The sequence below is a fragment of the Oreochromis aureus genome, linkage group 6 (genome assembly GCF_013358895.1).
Source record: "Oreochromis aureus strain Israel breed Guangdong linkage group 6, ZZ_aureus, whole genome shotgun sequence".
NCBI classification, from domain to species: Eukaryota; Metazoa; Chordata; class Actinopteri; order Cichliformes; family Cichlidae; genus Oreochromis; species Oreochromis aureus.
The window spans coordinates 32607757-32628983 of NC_052947.1; the positions used below are offsets into that span (position 1 = coordinate 32607757).

Sequence of the window (21227 nt, forward strand, 5' to 3'; positions counted from 1 at the left end):
GGCAGAATTTAAGATGCTGAGATTTCCTGGTGGAACAGGATTAGAAATGTATGTATCGGAGGGACAAGTGAGCAGCCTGGAGACAAAGAAAAGCAAGGTTTAGATGTGTGCAGAGGAGGAATAGTGGCTAAATTGGGCAAACAATAATGAAGATGGTGTTGCAATGCAGAAGCAAAGAATAAGACCTTAGAGAATATTTGTGGATGTAGTGAGAGGGAGATGCAGAATGTTGGTGTGACAGAAGAGGATGCAACGGACAAGGTAGATGCAGATGATCTGCTCTACTGGTCGCTAAAGACAGCAGTCCAAATTATATTAATAATAATAATAATAATAATAATAAGAGGAAAGGGTTTATGTTGAACCATGAAGGGATTTGAAGGAAAGTGTTGCATCAAACAAGCTAGCATGTAAGCTTTCAAATAGCAAGAGGTAATAAACGAATTAACTTCCAAAGTGAGACAATTTAGCCTGTCAACCACAAAGTTAAATTCATATTCTCATCTAAGTCAACAGAGATGTGGAAAATTGCTTCATTACGGTTTGATTTGCTCATTTTCGAGCTCTCTGATAGGCCCTTATTGGATTTATTGACCAATAGCTCTTCTTCTACATCAATACATACACACTGGTAGTGTAACCCTGTCATGCATCCATACTTGCTGTAGTCTGTACTGAGTGTATGTTAACTGCGCTCACCTCACTTTTTTCATTTGTTATTTATAATGGATATTAGTGAATATTTTTTGTGTTAAGATTTATACTTGTTATAGTTATTGTCTCCTAAATTGCTAATGTGCAGAGTGGCTAGTCACATTAGTAAGCTAACCACCACATGGTTTGTGCATCCATTGTATACACCAAGAGATATGTAAATATGTTCATACGCTATAAATACAGTTTACATGTAAATGTTCTGTTAAATAACAGAGTATAATGTAGGTATGAAGTTAAAACTTTACATTTAGATTCATGTGCATTTATAGTAGAGCTATAGAGTTTGTTTTTTTTTGTCCTTTGCTGTCCTCTAGTGACTTATTTAGAGTAAAACGAACTGGGAAATTTTTTTTGTATGGCAACTGTCCTACTTATCTCAGTGATGCCTGCAGCAAGAGAGAGTGTCTAAAGTAGGGTGACCATATTTTGATTTCCAAAAAAGAGGACACTTGGTCCAGTCATGAAAAACTTCAATAATACTGTTTGTCTAAAGACATTTTTAACATAGTTAAATTATGCCATCTCTGTGTGGTTAATGAATGGGAAAATTAAAAATGTCATATAGACTTTTACAAGCCAACAAGTGCAAAAAAAAAACAAAACCTAGGGCGGTCCTAGTCTGCTTGATACCCTGGGGAACTCCCCCCTGACACACACACACACACACACACACACACACACACACACACACACACACACACACACACAAAACATATTCCGACTGTTGTTGGAACCATACTGAATTTAACCAGATAAATATTTTACATAGTGAAAGAGAGAGTATACAAATGATGCAAATGGCTAACAAACAGCCATTATATTTCATCATACATTTAGAATAGCAGACAAATCAGCAATACACCTCTTCCAATTAATGACTAATTAATATTGTGCTGAACACAGTCCAAAAGATTCAATAAGCCACATCTGTCATGTTTCAGCTGTGTGGCAAGCGGGAATTGGATTCAAACGCAAACTCACGGAACGGAACTTAAACTTAAAAGCACAGCTTTATTGCTGGGAAACAGGCAATACAACAATAGGAAACTAAACTGGGAAAAACTCATTATAATATGCAAAAGGAAACACAGGGAGAATCACACACAGGTATGAGGGACGACGCGACACGGAACAGAGGGAGACTCGGACATAAATACCCAGAAGGTAACGAGGAAAGTGGAAGCACACGGAGAACACAGCTGAGGATAATTACACGTGACAGGACGGCAAAGACACGGAAACTGAAAATGCTGGCACCAGACACGAACCTTAAACGCAACACAGGAGGTACACAGAGGCAACCTGGAGGGAGAGAGAGAGAACAAGGAGCAGCACATGACGGGGGTGAGGAAAATACGGAACACAAGGCACCAGAACTAACATCACAATATAAACACAGTTACACAAAGGGAGACACAGAGGGCAACTACAGGAGGGAACCAAATACAGGGAACCAAACAGAATACAAGAAACTCAAACTAGAACACTAGGCTCTGAATAAACTAGGGTAACAAAGAAAACTTAGAACATAAATTTGTAATACTAAAACACTGAGGCACAAGAAACTCAAAACACTGGGTCTAAAGACCCAGGACCCTGACAACATCACTGTCTACTGTCTACCTACTGTTTACTATCATGGCCAAGTGGCTAGCAAAGGTAAACAGAAGTTTTCCCAATCCCTACTAATGAATGTTATCTTGTCTCAGGACACATCTGATTACCTCTATCTTTTGCTTGTTTCTCCTCTTCATTTTTTTTTCTGAACCGAGGACCTGATGGCTTTGACCTTTTCTTGTCCATCTTCCATCAGTAATTTTGCACTCCAGTATCAACACCCATCCCCCAACCAGAGAATCACCACAACATAAACTAACAGACTAATAGACCCACACCTTGTTTTTTTCTGGGCTTTCACACAACCCAGGAAAAATAATTAATACATAATGGGCTTGGATTGACAGTATTATGAATGAAATGTGCACTATTTGGAAGCAGCCCGCCCCTCCCTTTTCTACTGTTTGTGAGACTTCAGCACAGCAGCAGCAGCAAGCAGGCACGCCGACGTCGCCGAGGACCCTCGCGCACACGTTGGCTTAAAAATTTTAATCACGTTAATCGTAATGACGGCGTTAACGTTGACAGCCCTAGTTTGTTGGCTTGTTTTTATTTTGTTTTATTTTGCGAGCTGGTTATTAGATGCCGCTCCAGCCAGCCAGAGAATCCCCCGCCGTCCAGCCCCTGTCCTCCCTGTGTGGCAAGGAGAAGGTGCACCTCGCAAACGGAGGGTGCCTTTGCTCCCCGCAAATGGGCAATAGAAAATCGGTGCCCATGTAATCCCCAAAATGCGCTGGCGTGATGTCTGGGCAGCGTGGGTGCGAGCGACTTTTTTTTTTTTTTGCCGATGCCATGATGCCGCCCCCACCACGATATCAAAAACCGCTATTGTTTGCACGCCACTATTCTTCCAGTCAAAGTACTGAATTATGATTGGGAATATTTTCTCTGCTCCATGGTTACTTCCGTCTGTACAAACGCGACAGTACTGGATTTCATTACAAGTGACTTCACTGAATGTGGCGTTATCACACCATTGACAAGAGCTTCAGTCTTGGTGCGGGCACTGCTGAACTTTTTAGCTGTGTTAGAGTCTGGAAATGCTTTTTTAAGCAACACACTAGTGCAATACATGGATCTGTAGCTATTGTGATGCTTCACAGTATGAATTGCCAGTGCAATCTGCTGCAGATACCGCAGCATCCTCGTTTTTCCCAGGTGTAACAAAGAACTCAGTCAACTTACTAGATTAATTTTCATACGGCATTTTTGTTTTTCTGTGTCCACTTGAGCAACAAGATCTCCGGCACCTTTGTTAGACTCACAAATGTATGTGCTCTGCACACGGTGCATTCCGCCTCTAACCTCACTTCTGAGAATGTTGATATTCTTGCTTTTCTTCATTGCAGCCACCACATTCCCCTTTAAACACATACTTACTCATTCACCAGGACCATGTAGACACACACACACACATACACATGAACGCACACCAAATGTATCTTACACAATGATACAACATTTAAGGAAATATTTTCTTCAAAAAATGTTATTTTATTATGACTTGTGACATTATGACATTTTTTTCGATACATGTAGCTGTAATCAGTTGAACCATTAAAAACATTGCAATATCTAAAAGAGAAACCAATGAGCATTTTATTTTAAAAGACTAAATATTTTTTTTCTCTTTTGAAGATGTATTAGTGCTCATTAATAACTTAAAAGTATTTTTTTTCATCTAATTACTTGATTAATCATTGAATAATCAATATAATAATCAGTGTTGTACTTGAAATGGAAGGAGGAAAGACAATGTAAAAGAAGAACAACGTGAAGAAGACTTTCCCTCATAGTCAGAGACCCCTCAAATTTCAAGGCAAAAATCTCCCTCTGGAGAGGGTGTGGTGTGCCTTCGCCTCTCCCACCAGGGCGTAACTGGACTTTGCTTCCCCGCCTCTGAACCCTCCGAACCCACCCTCAACACACACCAACACACACCTGTGGCTCACTCATGCTGATTCAAACACCATGTTCGAACATGAGGGTGTCCATAACATACGAGGTCATAAGTTCATGATTGATTTTGACACTCAGGTGAACAGAGATGCTGAGCTGTCAACTGATCCCCACCTGGTGGTGAGTTGGATCAGGTGGCAGGGGAGGATGCTGGACAGACCAGGCTCGCATAAAAGTAAGGTCAGGATACACTTGGAAAGCCTGGCAGAGACCCTGGTCCGCAAGATCCATGTCTCCCAGAGTGTTCTGTGGGATGTGCTTCGGGAGTCTGTCTCATTGCTACAAGCCATTTGATCCTTATATAACCATTGCAAAAGCTTGGTCCACATAGCTGACAGTAAGTTAAACTCATTCCCGGTGGGCATTGGACTCTGCTTGGGCTGCCCTTTGCCACTGATTCTGTTCATAATTTTTATGGACAGAATTTCTAGGCGTAGCCAAGTGGCGCAAGGCTTCTACTTGGGCAGTCTCAGACTCTTGTCTCTGCTTTTCACAGATGATCTGGTTCTTTTGGTTTCATCAGGCGGTGGACTCTAGCTCGCACTGGAATGGTTCGCAGCTGAGTGTGAAGCGGCGGGAATGAGATGGTCCATGGTCCTCAGCTGGTAAAGATGGGGACTTCAACCACCTGGGAGGGGCTCAGAGTACCGCTACTCTTCCACATAGAAAGCAGCCAGTTGAGGTGGTTCGGGTGTTATGGGGTAGAAGTAGTTAATAAAGTTAATGCTTTATTCTGTCTTTTATAGGTTTGGTTTTATTATATGAATCTTTGTATATAATTTGCATACATTTATTTTAAGTTTTTTTTACTTCCTACCTACACGTTAATCAAAGCAACACACTGCTTACACTGCATAAAAAAATGGGAGGTGAGGGCAGTCAGAGGAGTCACAAAGCATGTACAGAAGTGCCACAAGTATGAAGACCCTAGCAATTCATCAGAGCAACATGATGGATAAGCCAGACACAATCCCAAGGAGACTGGCCCTGGAATGGTCTGTGGAACAGTCTGTGGAACTGGAAAGGGAAAGGGAGGCCTGGGCTCTCTGCTTAGGCTGATGCCCCCACGACCCAGACACAGATAAGTGAAAGAAAATGGATGGATATCTGTTTTTTTCCTGATTTCACTGATTTATCCTTATTTAAGGACTTCACTGTCTTTTAATTACATTTTTAACCTTTGCATTCCATGCCCATTCAGGATTTATGTTACTTTTAATTTCTTTCTTCTTTACTTTGGTTAAGTAAACATTCAGTGTTACTTACTAAGTTACTTTAGTAAAAAAGGCATGATAAAAAAAATTCTTAGTCTTACTGATTTTGGGCTTCTGTATGATTGCCATAAATTAAAGGAGTAAAAGTACTGACTGAATGATCTACAGCAAATGCCTAATTCCTGCTCATTAATAAACACAGATTTTAGATTACTTTCAGTAGAAGTTTCTTGGTTATTGTAGTTCACTAAATTTTGTTTAAATTTCTTTTCAGTAACTAATATGAAATTTCAACTCATAAAATTAAAACTATACATGTGGTGGTTTTAGTTTTGGTATTTGAACATTTAGTTAAATTTGTCAGCATAACAAGCATATAGGTGCTTTGTTGAATATGTTTATTAAAAAAATGGGATGCAGTTAGATCCACAAACACATGGCAAAACACAGAAGAGCCACATCAACAGGATAAGACTGAGACACAGGACAAGACACTCTTTTGAGGATGCCAATGTTCACATTTTGGACCGAGAAGGCAGGTGGTTTGAAAGACGAGTCCAATAATGTCCACTGTGAATGACCGTTGTTGAACAGAGGTAGTGACTTATAACATCAGCTATCAACCACCTCTAATGCAGTCCTGACATACCATCCCAGGTGCTTGAACCTCCACTCACACCTTGCATTAGATGACCTCAATAGGTCACATAATAGAATGGGGCTGTCTCACAGTGGTTTCATCCTTATCTTCCACCGATGATAATAACCCACACCCCTTTGCTCATGTGATGCGCTCATGATTAATAAATGGTACCTTTAAAAGTTTCACCTCTCTCCATGACTGACAGATGAAAGTTTTCGCAAACTTAAAGAATTCCTTTTGCCTTCATTTCTCAGGATTCTATGATTACAGTGTTGAAGTACATCTAAGTATGTGCATGCGCCCACTAAACCAAGACAATGACATTTGGAAATTTTACAAAAATACTGACACACCTACCTAATCACCTGCCTATTCATAGTGTTGCAGCTCCACCTTCTTTTTGACACAATGCAGTTGCATTTGTGTGTTTAATACAGTTACTGTCACACTGAGAAAGAAGCAGGACCACACTGCCATCCACATACTTCTGACCTACTTATCAAGGTAAGAGGCATTTGATCTCTTCTCAGGTTAAGAAAAACATTCAATTATACAAGTGGAGGGGAAAAAAGTAAGAAAAGTAAGTAAGAGTAAGAAAAAATTAAAAAGCTGTAACATTAAAGCTATAAGCAGAAATTTTTGTTGGTAAAATGTCCCTAACAAACCATTTTTTCTTCCCTATTTTATGAAGCAAGGTATAACATTTCATTCAGGTTAGTTATAAATCACTCTTTTTTTAATTTTAGTTAGTGGTATACCTTTAAGCCGGGTTTATGAAACTCAACAAAAGGTGAGGTTTTTTTTGTTGTTGTTTCTTTAAATAAAATCAAAAGGCAGGCGGCACAGTGATGCAGTAGTTACCACTGAGGTCTTTGTGGTGTTTCCTGTGTGGAGTTTGCATGTTCTCTTTGTGTTTGCATCGGTTGTTTCTGGATACTTCAGCTATTTCCCACAGTCCAAAGATATGTGTGGGGTTAGGTCAATTGGGGATTTTCAGTAGACTATGAAAAAAAATTGATCCACAGTCCATTGAAAGTTGTTTACTTTGTCTTTCTGGATTCAAAAAGAGTCATCTACCAGGTAATGAGCGAGTCAAATTATTAAGGCAGAACCTTTGCAGCAGATATTCAAAAAGCAAATAAATTTATTATATGGAAAATATCAATTACTCAATAAAAAGTAAGTAAATTAATAAAAGTGAAACGCTTTTATGTTTGTATTTTTGTAAAAACTCAACTGACATTGGATTTGTACCACTTTTAAAGAGACATGGGCTCATTACGTGTGAAACTGATAAGTGTAATTTTTTACTACGCTCACTGAACATTATTATAATCTATCTGACACAATGGCTTCAGTCTGACTCTATGTGAATGCAACTCACATTGATAGAACTCGCGGACAGGTCGAACAAGATTTGCATTTTGAACACCGTGTTTTAGAACACACATGCAAATGAAGTCAGCACCATGACATATTAAACCAAACATATAGTACCTATAAATAAAACTCCAAGGCATTTAGTGTTTTGATGCACATTGTAAACTTAAATATACACTTATAAAAAAGTAATTAATAATTGAGGAAGTTAAAAGCTTTTCCTTTTTAGTTGTAATTGAAATTCAGCATAAAAATTATTTCATGATCATCATCAAGACAGCATTCTGACTTGTGTGCTGTTTACTGGGATGCATGATGACACGTATGCCATAATGTGATGCATTTTGCTTCTATGGTTTCTTGCTCAGAAGTTAACTAAAGGTTACACATCACATGACGTTTCCTACTATAGTTATTATGGATGACTTAGTATAGGCTACCATAATCTACTCAGCCAAAATTGCTCATGCAAATAAGTTCAACGCAACACATCTTCTCCTAGAACATGATAAAACTTACATTATTACACTATTATCACAGTTTATCTCTGACAAAACTGGGACATGTGTTTCAAATCTGAGAAACAGGCCTTTAGTCATGTGAGAGCAGTTTGTACGATTTCCTGTAAAAAACTTACAATGCAAACAAACCTGCTCACTTGCATATGTGGAAAGAGTATGACGTGATTCATTGCTTCAACCTGATAAGCAAGTTTTCAAACATTTGAGCGAAGGGACTCCAGGTTTCAGTCTCGACTTAACCCCATTCCTCTTGTCCTGCTTGGTGGTTTAACTTTTTTTACTTTGCTAAATTCAGAGAGAGAAGAAAAACAAGACTGAGACATTTTTGGATTTCAGAGCTTTACTGTAATTTCTATTTTCTTTATTTCTGTTTCTATAAACAGACACCATGGAAAAGGGAATCCAAATCCCAGCCCCGCCTTACCCTGGCCCCCCTCTGGACTACAATGCAGGAGTCTCCCAACAAGGTTACCAGCAAAGTGTCCAGCCTGTTGTCCAGCCCGTTGTCCAGCCTGTTGTCCAGCCCGTTGTCCAGCCCGTTGTCCAGCCTGTTCTCGAGCCTGTTGTCCAGCCTGTTCTCGAGCCAGCTGTTCACATTGGTGAGAGATCAAAAGCTACCAGTCATTTTATTTAAATAGTTCGCTCTTTCATCATTTTTCACTTTAGTTTTAGGTTTTCTTCAGCTTTTGTTATGATTTTTTCAAGTTAAATGTCTGTTTCTTTATGTCCAGTTACCAGTACACAACCTGCATACCAATACAACATACAGCAACCTCAGGTCGTACAGCCAAGTGAGTGTCTTTCTTCAGTACAATATGAACTTGCAAAATTAAGCAAAAACTGAGAGAGTTCCACCTCCAGTCTTTGTGTTGTTTTATTTAAAAAGTATTCATATTATTAAAGTCATCAGAAGGGTGTGCCGTATTGTTTTTGCAGTGAGTCAGGTGGTGGTGATGCAGGGTCATCTCCCAAAAGATGTTTCTGGACAGATGAAGTGTCCTCATTGCCAAACCGAAGTTGTGACTAAAACCGAGTACAAAATTGGGCTCCTCACCTGGTTAATTTTTGGTGTATTACTATTCATAGGGTGAGTTAAAAACCCCAGCACACATGACCAAAAAACCCATACACACTGCAAAACGTCATACAGGAGACGTTTCTCAGTAACATATAAAGATAGTATAAATATTTCAGTAAAAAGCAAGACAGTGAAAAGCAGTTTCTACAAAGTGTGATGCACCTGAAATTCATTCAGGTCTACAGAAGGCTTTTCAAATTTAAAAACAAACAGGATTTGGTCTATGCTGAAGTTTTCTTTTTACAGTAAACTAATTAAATTTAGGACCCAATTCATGTAGAAAGAATATATGGAATATGAATACAAATAGAATATGTGTACAAAAATATATTCAGCTGTATATTAGATAACTCGAGAGCACTTTATGTCAGTTCCTGTTGTTTGTAAATTTGCTGTTTAAAAATAAATGGCATCATATATATTTGAAAAGCAAAACGCAAAGTGATTACTATGACACACGTGTTATTGGGCATTCACCCAATAACCGATGATTCACACAGGGAACTTCAGTTATATGTTGAACCTGCTCTGGATGATTTACATGTGATGTAATAGTTATTTTGATGCCATTCTGTTGGTTCAAACCAGATGCTGGCCTTGCTATGTGATCCCCTTCTTCGTCAGTGATTGCAAGGATGTGGAGCATTCCTGCCCCACCTGTAACAGCGTAATCCACATCCACAAGCGCATGTGAAGCAGAACTACAGTTTACATTCTACTGAAGCGACAGCAGCAAGGCATCTCTGTGCAAGCCGATATTATCCTCAACCCTGTGCTCATCCTGTATGTTAAATGTATGTTTTACCTGTATATCCAGATCAACTCCGGCTCTTGACGGAGGCAGTAGCATCCTCTCCCTCTCTCCCCCTCCCCCTTCCTTATCTTTCCTGCTTGGCTTCTCATGTCTTTTGTCTAGTCTCATCTACCTCTAACCCTCAGAGAGTCTCTCAGTCTTGTTCTCTAAAAATTAAAGAAGAATTATGGATTTGATCAACTGGTCCCTTAATGCAATTGACATGCTCTTCTCGATGAGAATCCTGGGTTCGGGAGAGCCCGACTGTCCTGGAGGGATGTTCCCTGCTAGATACACAAAGGATGGGTGGCAGAATTGGCGCGTTGTGTGCCTGGCGGGACTGTCGATTGAGGACATCGAAGACATCTACCTATTGGGATACATTATAACAAGGTTAATGTTTGTGCTATGTATGTATGGTCGAAAGAGGTCAATTTATCACTGCAGGTAACGTGTTCGTGTAACCTTGCATGTGACAAATAAAGATTTCATTCATGTACTGAACATACTGACAAAAGCTATACATATCAGCAGTAAAAAAAAGCCTCCTTGTTTTCCAGATGATTATTATGTGAATCATATTATAAAAAATGTTATGTGAAAATATGAGTAAGTTGATTATCAGGATTTTTTTGTTGTTGTTAATGTTGTTTTAAATTGAAGTGAGTGGTGTGGTCTCGGTATCAAATACCTCAGTGATAAACTGAAGTAAAGGATAATATGCATTAAATGAAGTCTAGGGGATTTTTTTTCCAGAATATTCCTACAAGTCAAATTTATATATTTTTCCACTTAAAGTTATTACATTGATTTTCATTTTGATGACATATTGAATGTTTTTAAACACATTCTCTTACCATATATACTAATATAAAAAAAGAGCAAAACTGATAACAATATTATTGAAGATAACATGTCAGTTTGCTGCAACATTTCAGTCTTTTAAAAACACTAGGCACTTTTCAAGGAACTTGAACTTTTTTAAATAAATGTATTGTCAAGTAAAAGTTGCTACCTAAATCAGTCATATAGTTGCTCTTGATTTAATTCTGTTTACAGTTTTTTTTTATTACAAGAATAATTTACTGTTTGTAAGATGGAATCAGGATCTACAAATTAATACATAATTATCAATTATTAATCAATTATTTAATTTAATTACGATGGGTAATATTATTAGAGTAAGACATAAATTTAAAGGTTTTTCATTCAATAGAGGCGTGTGTTTTATGTGTATGTGTGCGTGAGCTAATATTTAATATTTAATATTTATTTAGGACAGTGCATGTTAATGAACATAAATGTAAAAAAAAAAATTACATGAATGTAAACATGCCAGATTATAGCCAAAGGCTAATTTCCATCTGTTGTCCTTAAACATAAAAAAATAGACATAATAATTCATAAAAATTCATCATTCATTCATAATCAACACTCCATCACCAAAACTTACACATACACACCATTCTGTTCCCAAATAAAACATTAAAACTATACAACTCATACATGATCACACACTTGATTTGTCCATAACCAGTTTTTAAGCTTTGCCTTAAACAAATTGAATGTAGAGCATTCTCTAATGAGTTAAGGAAGACTGTTCCACAGATGGCCACCCTTGACAGAGAGGACGTTCTGCCCAAATGCTGTCCGTCTGTGGGGTATAAACAAGTCTCCTCGGATCGAGTGGTCCTGTCTGAGCTTTCTTTATGCCTAATGAACTGCTTTAGTGGTGGTGGAGCAAGGGAGTGTAAGACTTTATATATTAAACAGACTCTTTTAAGTTTCACTAAGTTATTGAAGTTCAGTAATATGTTTTTTTAACACATGACAGTGGTGGTGGGAAGTCGGTTTTTTGTCAAGTAGTTTTAAACTTCTTTTATAAATGTTTTCAATAGTTTTAAGTGTTGTTGGACAAGCAAGTGACCAGGACGTCAAACAATAGTCCATATGAGAGATGATCATTGAGTAAAAATAAGTTTTTGCAACATTCATATTTAAATTATTACGTATATGATTAAAATTTCGATTATTAAATTTAAGTACCTGGGACACTTTATTTATGTGACTCTTGAAGGATAATGTTGGGTCTAGAATGACCCCAAGATATTTAAATTCTTGAGCTAATTCAAGCTCTACTCCATCCAGGAATATGTTTGACTGCTTCAAGTTTAAGGGGCGTTTGGAAAAATACATACAGACAGTTTTTGAGGTGTTCAACATTAGGCATGAGTCCTCCAGCCAGCTATGCATTAATGCTAAAGCAGCTGTAAGATCTTTTGCCACCTGCTGGACACTATTTGCTTGCGTATATATAACTGCATCATCCGCATACATTTGAGCAAATATATTTGGACAGAGTTCAGGTAAGTTATTGATAAAAAGAGAGAACAATAAGGGCCCAAGAACAGATCCTTGAGGAACCCCTGTATCACAGTCTAAATATGGAGATTTAACCCTGTCCAACACTACACACTGTTTCCTGTGTGAGAGATATGAGACAAACCACTGAAGAGCCTGACTGGAGATATTAAACTGAGTCAATCTGTAAAACAATATCTGATGGTTTACAGAATCGAAAGCCTTCTTCAGATCTAAAAATACAGCTCCAACACAGGGACTCTTGTCCAGCAAGCTCTTCAAGTTCTCCACTAACATACACAGGGCAGTATCTGTGGAGTGATGTGCCCGAAAGCCAAACTGCAATGGATGTAATGAGGGTTGGGTGTTTTCTAGGTGAGCAGTGAGGAGTTTAACCACCCACTTCTCAGCTATTTTAGATACGACCGGGAGTATGCTTATGGGGCGATAATTAGCCATGTCAGTCTTCACACCTGCTTTGAAAATTGGTGTAACTGCAGCAATTTTCCAATCTGTTGGAACAATGGAGTGTTTGAAAGACATATTCAAAACATGAGTGGTTGGACATACAAGCAAATCCATATGTTCCTTTAGGAAATTTGTGTTAATACCATATACATCAAGTGCTTTTGATTGTTTTAAACCTGTAATTAGTTTAGCAACTTCAGTGTCTGAAATATGAGTGATGGTGAACAAATTTTGACAAACATCATTCACATTATCAGAGCATACGACTGAGTCAAAGCTCTGACTGATCTCCTTAACAGATGAAATAAAGAAAGTGTTTAAGTTACTGGCAATAGAGGCTCTCTAACAATAGAGTTATTTACATAAAGTTCAATTGTATTTTTACTTTTGTTTGAATGACGGCCAAGTAATTTATTTAAGTGTTGCCAGATAATTTTACCATTACCTTTGGCTCTTTCAATTATATTTATAAAAAAATTTGCTTTGGCCTGTCTCAAACTTCTTGTTATTTTGTTCCGCATTGAAGTAAATCTCTGTCTATCCAGAGTTAGACCTGTTTTCAGGAACTGTTTTAGTAATTGATCTCTTGTTTTCATTAAATTCTTGCACTCTTTGTTTAACCAGGGCAAATTAGATGTTGTCTTTATTTTTTGTCGACCTCTAACGGAGTATGTTGATATAACATCCTTAACAATGTCAGTGAAGTGACTGCTACAGAATTGTGGATCATCACTATACAATAAAGGCTCCCAGTTAACTGATGCTAATGCTTCTGCTATATTTTGTCGCTGACTTCTTGGTATAAATTCATAAAAGGATCTATTAGATGAACTTTGAAAGTGATTCTTAACCCGTGATTTTATAAGTTTTCTAGAAAATAATATAAAATTGTGGTCTGAAATACCAGTGATAAAATTATAAGATTTAATAATTCGCTCGGGCTTATTACTGAAAACAAGATCTATTTTAGTTTTAGAGTGTCTCGTTATTCTTGCGGGTTATTCAATGTGTTGAGTAAAGTTCAAAGTCTCCATTATGTCCTTGAGTGTTTTTCTGTCCTTTTCACAGTCCCAGTTGACATTAAAATCTCCCATTACAATTATTTCATTAGACTTATTATTTATAGTATGATATTTAAGTAATATCTGTAGTTGTTCATAAAAAATATTCTTTGCGGAAGGAGGGCGATATAAACAGATCAACGTAAATGACATTTCTGGGAAAAGAGTGATTTTAACAGAAATATGTTCTATTTTGACATCTATTGGTGAACTAAGTAAAGAGCAATCCAGGTGTTTTTTTACATACACAAGTATTCCTCCTCCTCTTGTTCCAATTCTATCCCTTCTGAATACTGTGTACTCTGGAAAGACAACCGCAGACTCAGGAGAAGAACTTGTGAGCCAAGATTCAGAGACACCCAAAATAGAAATATTGGAATTGCTTAGAATATGTTCCAGTTGCTCATGCTTTGGTAACATACTGCGAATGTTAATGTGTCCACATAGAAGCTCCTTTGGTTTATTTTTAGTGTCCCAGATTACTTTAGCCTGATTAAATGTCTTGCAGATCTTTGTTCCTCTGTAACTTTTAATAGCAGGATTTTTTGTCCTTTTGTTGACAATGCTATGAGCATTTAATGATGAGAAACCCTTTACCGGACACTGTAGTTTGGGTACAGCAGGTGGGGGCCCAGGCAGCCGAGATGGGGGCCCAGGCAGCCGCATTGGGGGCCAAGGCAGCCGAGGTGGAGACCCAGGCAGCCGAGGTGTAGGCCCAGGCAGCTGAGGTGGAGACCCAGGCAGCCGGGGTGTAGGCCCAGGCAGCCGAGGTGGAGACCCAGGCAGCTGAGGTGGAGGCCCGAGCAGCTGAGGTGGAAGCCCAGCTAGCTGAAATGTAGGCCCAGGCAGCCGAGGTGGAGGCCCGGGCAGCCGAGGTGGAGGCCCAGGCAGCTGAAATGGAGGCCCAGGCAGCCGAGGTGGAGGCCCAGGCAGCCGAGGTGGAGGCCCAGGAAGCTGAGGCGGAAACCCAGGCAACTGAGGCGGAGGCCCAAGCAGCTGAGGTGGTAACCCAAACAGCAGAAGTGGAGGCCCGGACAACAGGGGCGTAAACACTATTAGCTGCAGGTGTAGCCTTACTAACTGGGACGGTGGTTGGAGCACAGTTAGTTGAGGTGGAAAGCAATGCAGAGATAGCTGTGCCCATAGGCTAACTAGGCTAATTGTTGTAGCCAGTCCAAATCACTGATGTTTGAATTAGGTCCAGGATTTAGTTCTATATCACCAGCCAAAAGTAGCATCAGAACAAGTTTCAGAATCTCCAGCAACAGTTGTGGTATATTTGATTGTTCATGTTTACCTGGGGGTGGTGGTGTGGTATAATTATCCAGCTTTCTTGGACATGTCGAACTCCACAGAAGATAAAAATGTATAAAAACAAAAAGACAAGTTGATGTCAAGATCCAGGGGTTTTTAGATGGTTTTTTAGGTGGGTTTTTTGGCAAAAGCACAGGACCTGCCAAGCTGTGTGTCTGCACCCTAGCAGCCATCTTGAAAGGATGAATCAGGTGAAACTTTAAAATCTAATTGATGGGTGTCTTGCTACATCAGCTATGGAGTGCAGTATAGTCTGCAAATAAAAAAGTCAGTTTATAAAGTTGGTGGGTGAAAGTATCTCCAAAATAGCACGTTTCTGGACTCAGTCACACTAGATTAGAAATGGGACAGCAAGCTCCTCATGACTAGGAAAAATCAGTGGTAGCCAGGTGATTGCATTGATTTTTTCTTAATTTGGTGACCAATTGCAAGTAGTTGCAATGAGGTTGGGTATTAAAAAAAACTGCACTGCATAGATCCCCCAATTGGAAGAAATATATCAATAAACAATTGCAAGCTGGTTCAGACTGAGTAATTTATGCTAATTTACAAAAGCAGAGTGCAAACTCACTGCCGTCAGCACTCATTGACACAGGGAGAGATGCATTTGGAGTAGAAGGCAAGCTGGTTGGTGATAGTGCGGTGCTATGGGCAATAATCTGCTGGAAAAACTTAGATTCCAAGATTCATGCGGATCTTATAGATATCAATGTTACAGTTAGCACCTACACTCTGGAACACTTGTGCAACCCTTTCTGGCAAAGGTAGTAATGTTAATGACACACTTTCAGTGAAATAATGTACTCTGGTCAACACCAGAGTACATTATCTCACTTCAAAACGTACACACAAAGGTATCTGCTGCTGATATCTTGATGCCACAATAAAGGATCGGTAGACTTAGTGTGTCACAGCAGTTTTGGAGGGACAACCTTACTAGGAAGAAGGTTTTAATGTTCTGGTGTTAGCTGTATGAAATTATTTAAAGAAACAAAACCTTATACTAAATCATTTGAATAAACATTAAAGCTGAAATATAATTTCCAAATAAGACTTTAAATGAACTCAGCAACAGATTGCAGGGAGCTAATTCCTAGCATGGCTGCATTCAGTGTTGGGTGGTTTACTGGAATGCACAAATGGGAAGCTACAGTTGTATAGCTCTATCTCTATTCTTTTCTGCTATGACAGAAGTCAAAATGTCAACTGTGAAAAAGCCGTGGCATGCAATAGTGCATCTCTTCTGCTCTATTTGAAGTTTAAAAATTTCTCTATTGTGTAATTTAAAACATTTTTTTAATGTACCTAAATGATATATTAGGGGTTAAGGTAAGTTCATGGCATTCATATCTCCATATCTTCATACATCTGTCTATGTGACTCAGTTTCATCACGTAGACACGAAACAGAAACTTAGAAACTATGAATGTGATGAATGACTGTGTGCAAGCATACTGTTTGCCAAAAAACTAAAGTCTTTATTTGTCTCATTTGTCCTAAGCCTATCATATTTTTGTAACTGTACTTACTGTAACTGTACTGTACTGTACTTGTAACTTAACTGTAGTAGCAGACAGTACAGTCCCGATCAAAAGTTTAAAACCACATGCAAAATGGCAAAAAATCATATTTTGCATCAACAAGAAGAAATGGGAGTGAAACAAAACAGTTTTTGAGCATGCAAATCATTGAAAACAATGCTTAAACTGAAACAGGCTGATCAAGAGTTTAGGACCACACCTCCAAAAAACCCGTAAACCCCACCCCAAAAATGATGACAAAATGGTGGTGGCAAACCAACTGGACATAGTGGTGGTAGACAAACAAAAGAAGATGGCTGTGGTGATAGATGTAGTGATACCGAATGACAGCAACATCAGGAAGAAGGAACATGAGAAGCTCAAGAAATACCAAGAGCTCAGTGAAAAACTCGAGAAAATGTGGAGGGTGAAGGTAACAGTGGTCCCAGTGGTAATCGGAGCACTAGGTGCGGTGACTCCCAAGCTAAGCGAGTGGCTCCAGCAGATCCCAGGAACAACATCCAAGATCTCTGTCCAGAAAAGTGCAGTCCTAGGGACAGCTAAGATACTACGCAGGACCCTCAAGCTCCCAGGCCTCTGATATAGGACCCGAGCTTGAAGGATAGACCGCCCACAGGGGCAATTATTTTTTATATACACCTGCTGTTTTGGTGTGTTGACTGCAAGGTAGTTGTATTATTGTGTTTACTCATTGTTGAACTCATTTCATCTTTCATTTAAAGACTCTTATTACTAATTGTAGAACATACAGAAACAGATCCAAGTCCACTGTCAACATGCAACATGTATTCATTTCCTTCCTGGAATATGATCAGGGTTGTAGTCCCCATTCAAGAACCATTTAATGTAAAGTAACATAACAGGAAGTGACTAAATTTAAGTAATTCTGACAAATGTGCAGAAGTGTCATAGTGCCTGGGTTTTGAAGTTTTTTTTAGTTTTGGGGCTCAAGATTCTTTCTAGTTTTGTATTTTTGGATTAGCATTCTGTTATTGTTGGAATTTAGCTTTGTATTCACACAGTTATTCCTTCATGTTTCCTTTTGTGTTCCCATTCTGTTTCTTCTGTCAGTCTTGTCTGTGTGTTTATCTTTTGTTCTTTCTTGTTCCTCTATTTAGTTTTGTTAAGTTAATCCTGCCTGATCAATTGTGTCTACATTCCTGTTTTATTTTGGTAGCTATTGTTCTCTGTGCTGTGTGTTGATTTACTTCAACCCTCGTTTCATTATGTTGTCTTCAGGTGTATTTGCCATCTGTTTCCACACCTCTCTTTACCTTTTATATATATTTTCTCAGTTTTTCTTTGTCCTCTGTCGCATCATTCATGTTGTTGTGCATTCTCCTTGCTCTGCTTTCCCTGTGCTTGCAGTTTTAAAGTGTTTCCTGAATACTTGACAGGTGGCAAGACAGGTGAATCATGTTTCACCTTTTCAGTGTTGCTTACAACTCTTTTGACTTTTCTCTCTCATAGGTTTGGGTCTGAACACAGCACATGAGACATCATTCTTAGTTTCCTGCAGCATTCATTATAGATGAGTTTGACCAGAATCCACTCAGTCAGCACTCTTAAAACATGAAGTAATACCGTAATTCAAATCTGAAATATTTTGATGAAATCTGATGAAATTTTAGATTTTTAAAAATGTGAGCCTCATGTGAAGCCAGTTCAGAAAAATAACTGTGTAAAAGACAATACTCAGTGCTAGTGTTTAATGGTGGAAATAGTCCATCTGGCTCCAATACAGTCACCACACTTGTTTTTTAACAGGTGTACAGCTGTAGGAAAAAAATGGGTATATAAAGGGAATTCTAGATTTAGGATCTCTCTTTCTTGGAAAAAGAACAGACCATTAATGTTTAACAAGTAAGATAATCTAATGTTCTTGCTCTGCCTGTGATCCAGTTATCAAGCTATTTACTAAATCTGGCTTTCATACTAGCCAATGCAGAGCTTTATTAGTGCACTTATGTGTTGGCTTAACAGCTCATCAATAGCTTAAATAAATTAATCAGTGTCAATAGACATTATGCTAGAGTACTTGCAGTACTGTCTCTGTATGTAAGCTTTGACAATAAATAACAGTTTTAATAATTTTTAATCAAACTTTATGAGAACACATGCATAATGTGAATTTTATAGCATATGTCTATGGGTGCTAAACATTATTGAAATCATTATGTGTGCCTATGACAAGAGGCACACATATTACTATTCCTCGGATTTATTATTATTATTATTATTATTATGTGTGCCTATGGAAAGAGGCACACATATTACTATTCGTCGGATTTATTATTATGTGTGCCTATGCCAAGAGGCACACATATTACTATTCCTCGGATTTATTATTCTTATTATTATTATGTGTGCCTATGCCAAGAGGCACACATATTACTATTCCTCGGATTTATTATTATGTGTGCCTATGACAAGAGGCACACATATTACTATTCCTCGGATTTATTATTATTATTATTATTATGTGTGCCTATGCCAAGAGGCACACATATTACTATTCGTCGGATTTATTATTCTTATTATTATGTGTGCCTATGACAAGAGGCACACATATTACTATTCGTCGGATTTATTATTATTATTATTATTCTTCAGTTTCCGCCTGAAATTTTGCAGCGTAAACTCGCCCCGCAGTTTTGAGACAAGCTTCATATATGTTACCTCATTTTGTGCGGCTGGATCAGGAATGGTGTGCTATGACTTTTGGTGTTTATAACTATTATAGTTTTTAAATATTAATATTTTAGTGAAAATTTTCCCGCTTCTCTGCCAAACAGTTTTGACAATAGGGTTACATATGTTAGATCATTTTGTGCGGCTGGAGCTGGACTAGTATGGTATACACTTTTGGTGTTTATGACTTTTATAGTTTTTGAAATATTTAGATTTTAGTGCAAATTTAGGCCAATTTCCATAGAAACAGACTTCATTTGTGGTGGGTTGGCTCTCTAGTGGTATACCGGGAGTAGTACGGCTGAAAATCTGTATGCTTGTTACAAAACTCCATATCCCATAATTCATAGCACCCTCTGCCGAAAGTTAAACAATGGCGGACACCACTTCGTTTTATATGTCTTTTATTCGTGTTTCTAGGTCACAAAATACACTTTTAAGATATTTTCAGGCGAGAATGTAGGTGTGTAAACTTCAAATATCTGCTCGTTTTATCAAGACATCCCATATTAGCGACAATTCTCTTAAGTGTTGCTGATAGTCGGTTAGTTAGCTAGCGCCGCTAGCTTAGCTAGCTAGCGCCTTCGTGAAAAACCACCCAGGCTTGGCTGATAGTGAGGTGGCTAAAATTTGTTTAATCGCCTGATCGCCGGCAAGGGTCTGTGTCTTAGCTGGACTTATTTTTCGCTTATATGGGCCGATGATGCTGGTCGATGTGGAAAAAATAACTGAGTTGTTTGGTGGTGGAGCTACAACAGAGGGCAGCTATCCACCGTGTGTGACAGAAAGGACATGCCGCGAACGAGACATACAAGGCGGTGAGGCTACCGCCGATCGTCCGTGTTTGCTAACGCGGAGGTCAATCATGGATCAGGGAAAGCGAAGGCAGGAGCGTGAGGTGAACTGAATTTCAGGTAAGAAGTTATGACCTGCACTCTATTTGGGTCAGATATAAACCGAGTTTAGGTGTAGTTTATTTAGCAACAGTTCTCTTACGTGTTGCTGATAGTCGGCTGGTTAGCTAGCTAGCGCCGCTAGCTTAGCTAGCTAGCGCGGCTAGCGACCCTTCGTGAAAAACCACCCAGGCTTGGCTGATAGTGAGGTGGCTAAAATTTGTTTAATCGCCCGATCGCTCGGCAAGGGTCTGTGTCTTAGCTGGACTTATTTTTCGTTTGTATGGGCCGATGATGCTGGTCGATGTGGAAAAATAACTGAGTTGTTTGGTGGTGGAGCTACAACAGAGGGCAGCTATCCACCGTGTGTGACAGAAAGGACATGCCGCCAACGAGACATACGAGGCCGGGCAGGCGATTGCTTAACGCGGTGGTCAATCATGGATCAGGGAAAGCGAAGGCAGGAGCGTGAGGTGAACTGAATTTCAGGTAAGAAGTTATGAACTGCACTCTATTTCGGGTCAGATATAAACCGAGTTTAGGTGTAGTTTATTTTCACAGTTGACTTTTTCAATCACTTACATTAACTCGCACTGCGTTCTAGCTAGCACGACGGACTTTCTATACAGCTGTGTGCGCATGTTGAACTTTATGACAGCCTCCCCTGTCATTCTCTCGCCTGTTGAAACTTCAGTCATGAAACTGATCAATGATCGGCGTTTTCTCTTATTTGTTTATCGCGCAAAAACAACAGCAGCACGTTTAAGCTTGATCAGCTGTTGTTAGAATTCATTTGCTTTTAATTTCTGGTATCAGCTGATGTTTGCTGGAGCTACAGCTGTAAAAACGGCAGATGTCCTTACTGAATCATCAGAGCTGAACTGGTGATGGAGAAACAGGTTTACTCTTTAGGTGACATGAATAAGTTGAAGGGAAGTTATGAACTATTTTTGACAGACAAATACAGGGAGTGCAG

At 38.8% G+C, this 21227-nt stretch overlaps 1 protein-coding gene across 1 annotated transcript; it reads left to right on the plus strand.

Moving 5' to 3' along the window:
* Positions 1 to 6553: 6553 nt before the first annotated feature.
* Positions 6554 to 10945, plus strand: LOC116315434 (lipopolysaccharide-induced tumor necrosis factor-alpha factor homolog). The gene is made up of 5 exons (XM_031733737.2): positions 6554 to 6654; positions 8435 to 8650; positions 8783 to 8842; positions 8988 to 9138; positions 9718 to 10945. Exons 2-5 carry the CDS (start codon positions 8440 to 8442, stop codon positions 9821 to 9823), a joined length of 528 nt encoding a protein of 175 aa, XP_031589597.1. The 5' UTR covers positions 6554 to 6654; positions 8435 to 8439; the 3' UTR covers positions 9824 to 10945.
* Positions 10946 to 21227: the final 10282 nt, after the last annotated feature.

Excerpts from the sequence above, each read along its gene's own strand:
- LOC116315434 (XM_031733737.2), top strand. The coding sequence starts at position 8,440 with ATGGAAAAGGGAATCCAAATCCCAGCCCCGCCTTACCCTGGCCCCCCT. Across the intron at positions 8,843-8,987 it reads ACCTCAGGTCGTACAGCCAA|TGAGTCAGGTGGTGGTGATG; the intron begins GTGAGTGTCTTT and ends TTGTTTTTGCAG. Across the intron at positions 9,139-9,717 it reads GGTGTATTACTATTCATAGG|ATGCTGGCCTTGCTATGTGA; the intron begins GTGAGTTAAAAA and ends GGTTCAAACCAG.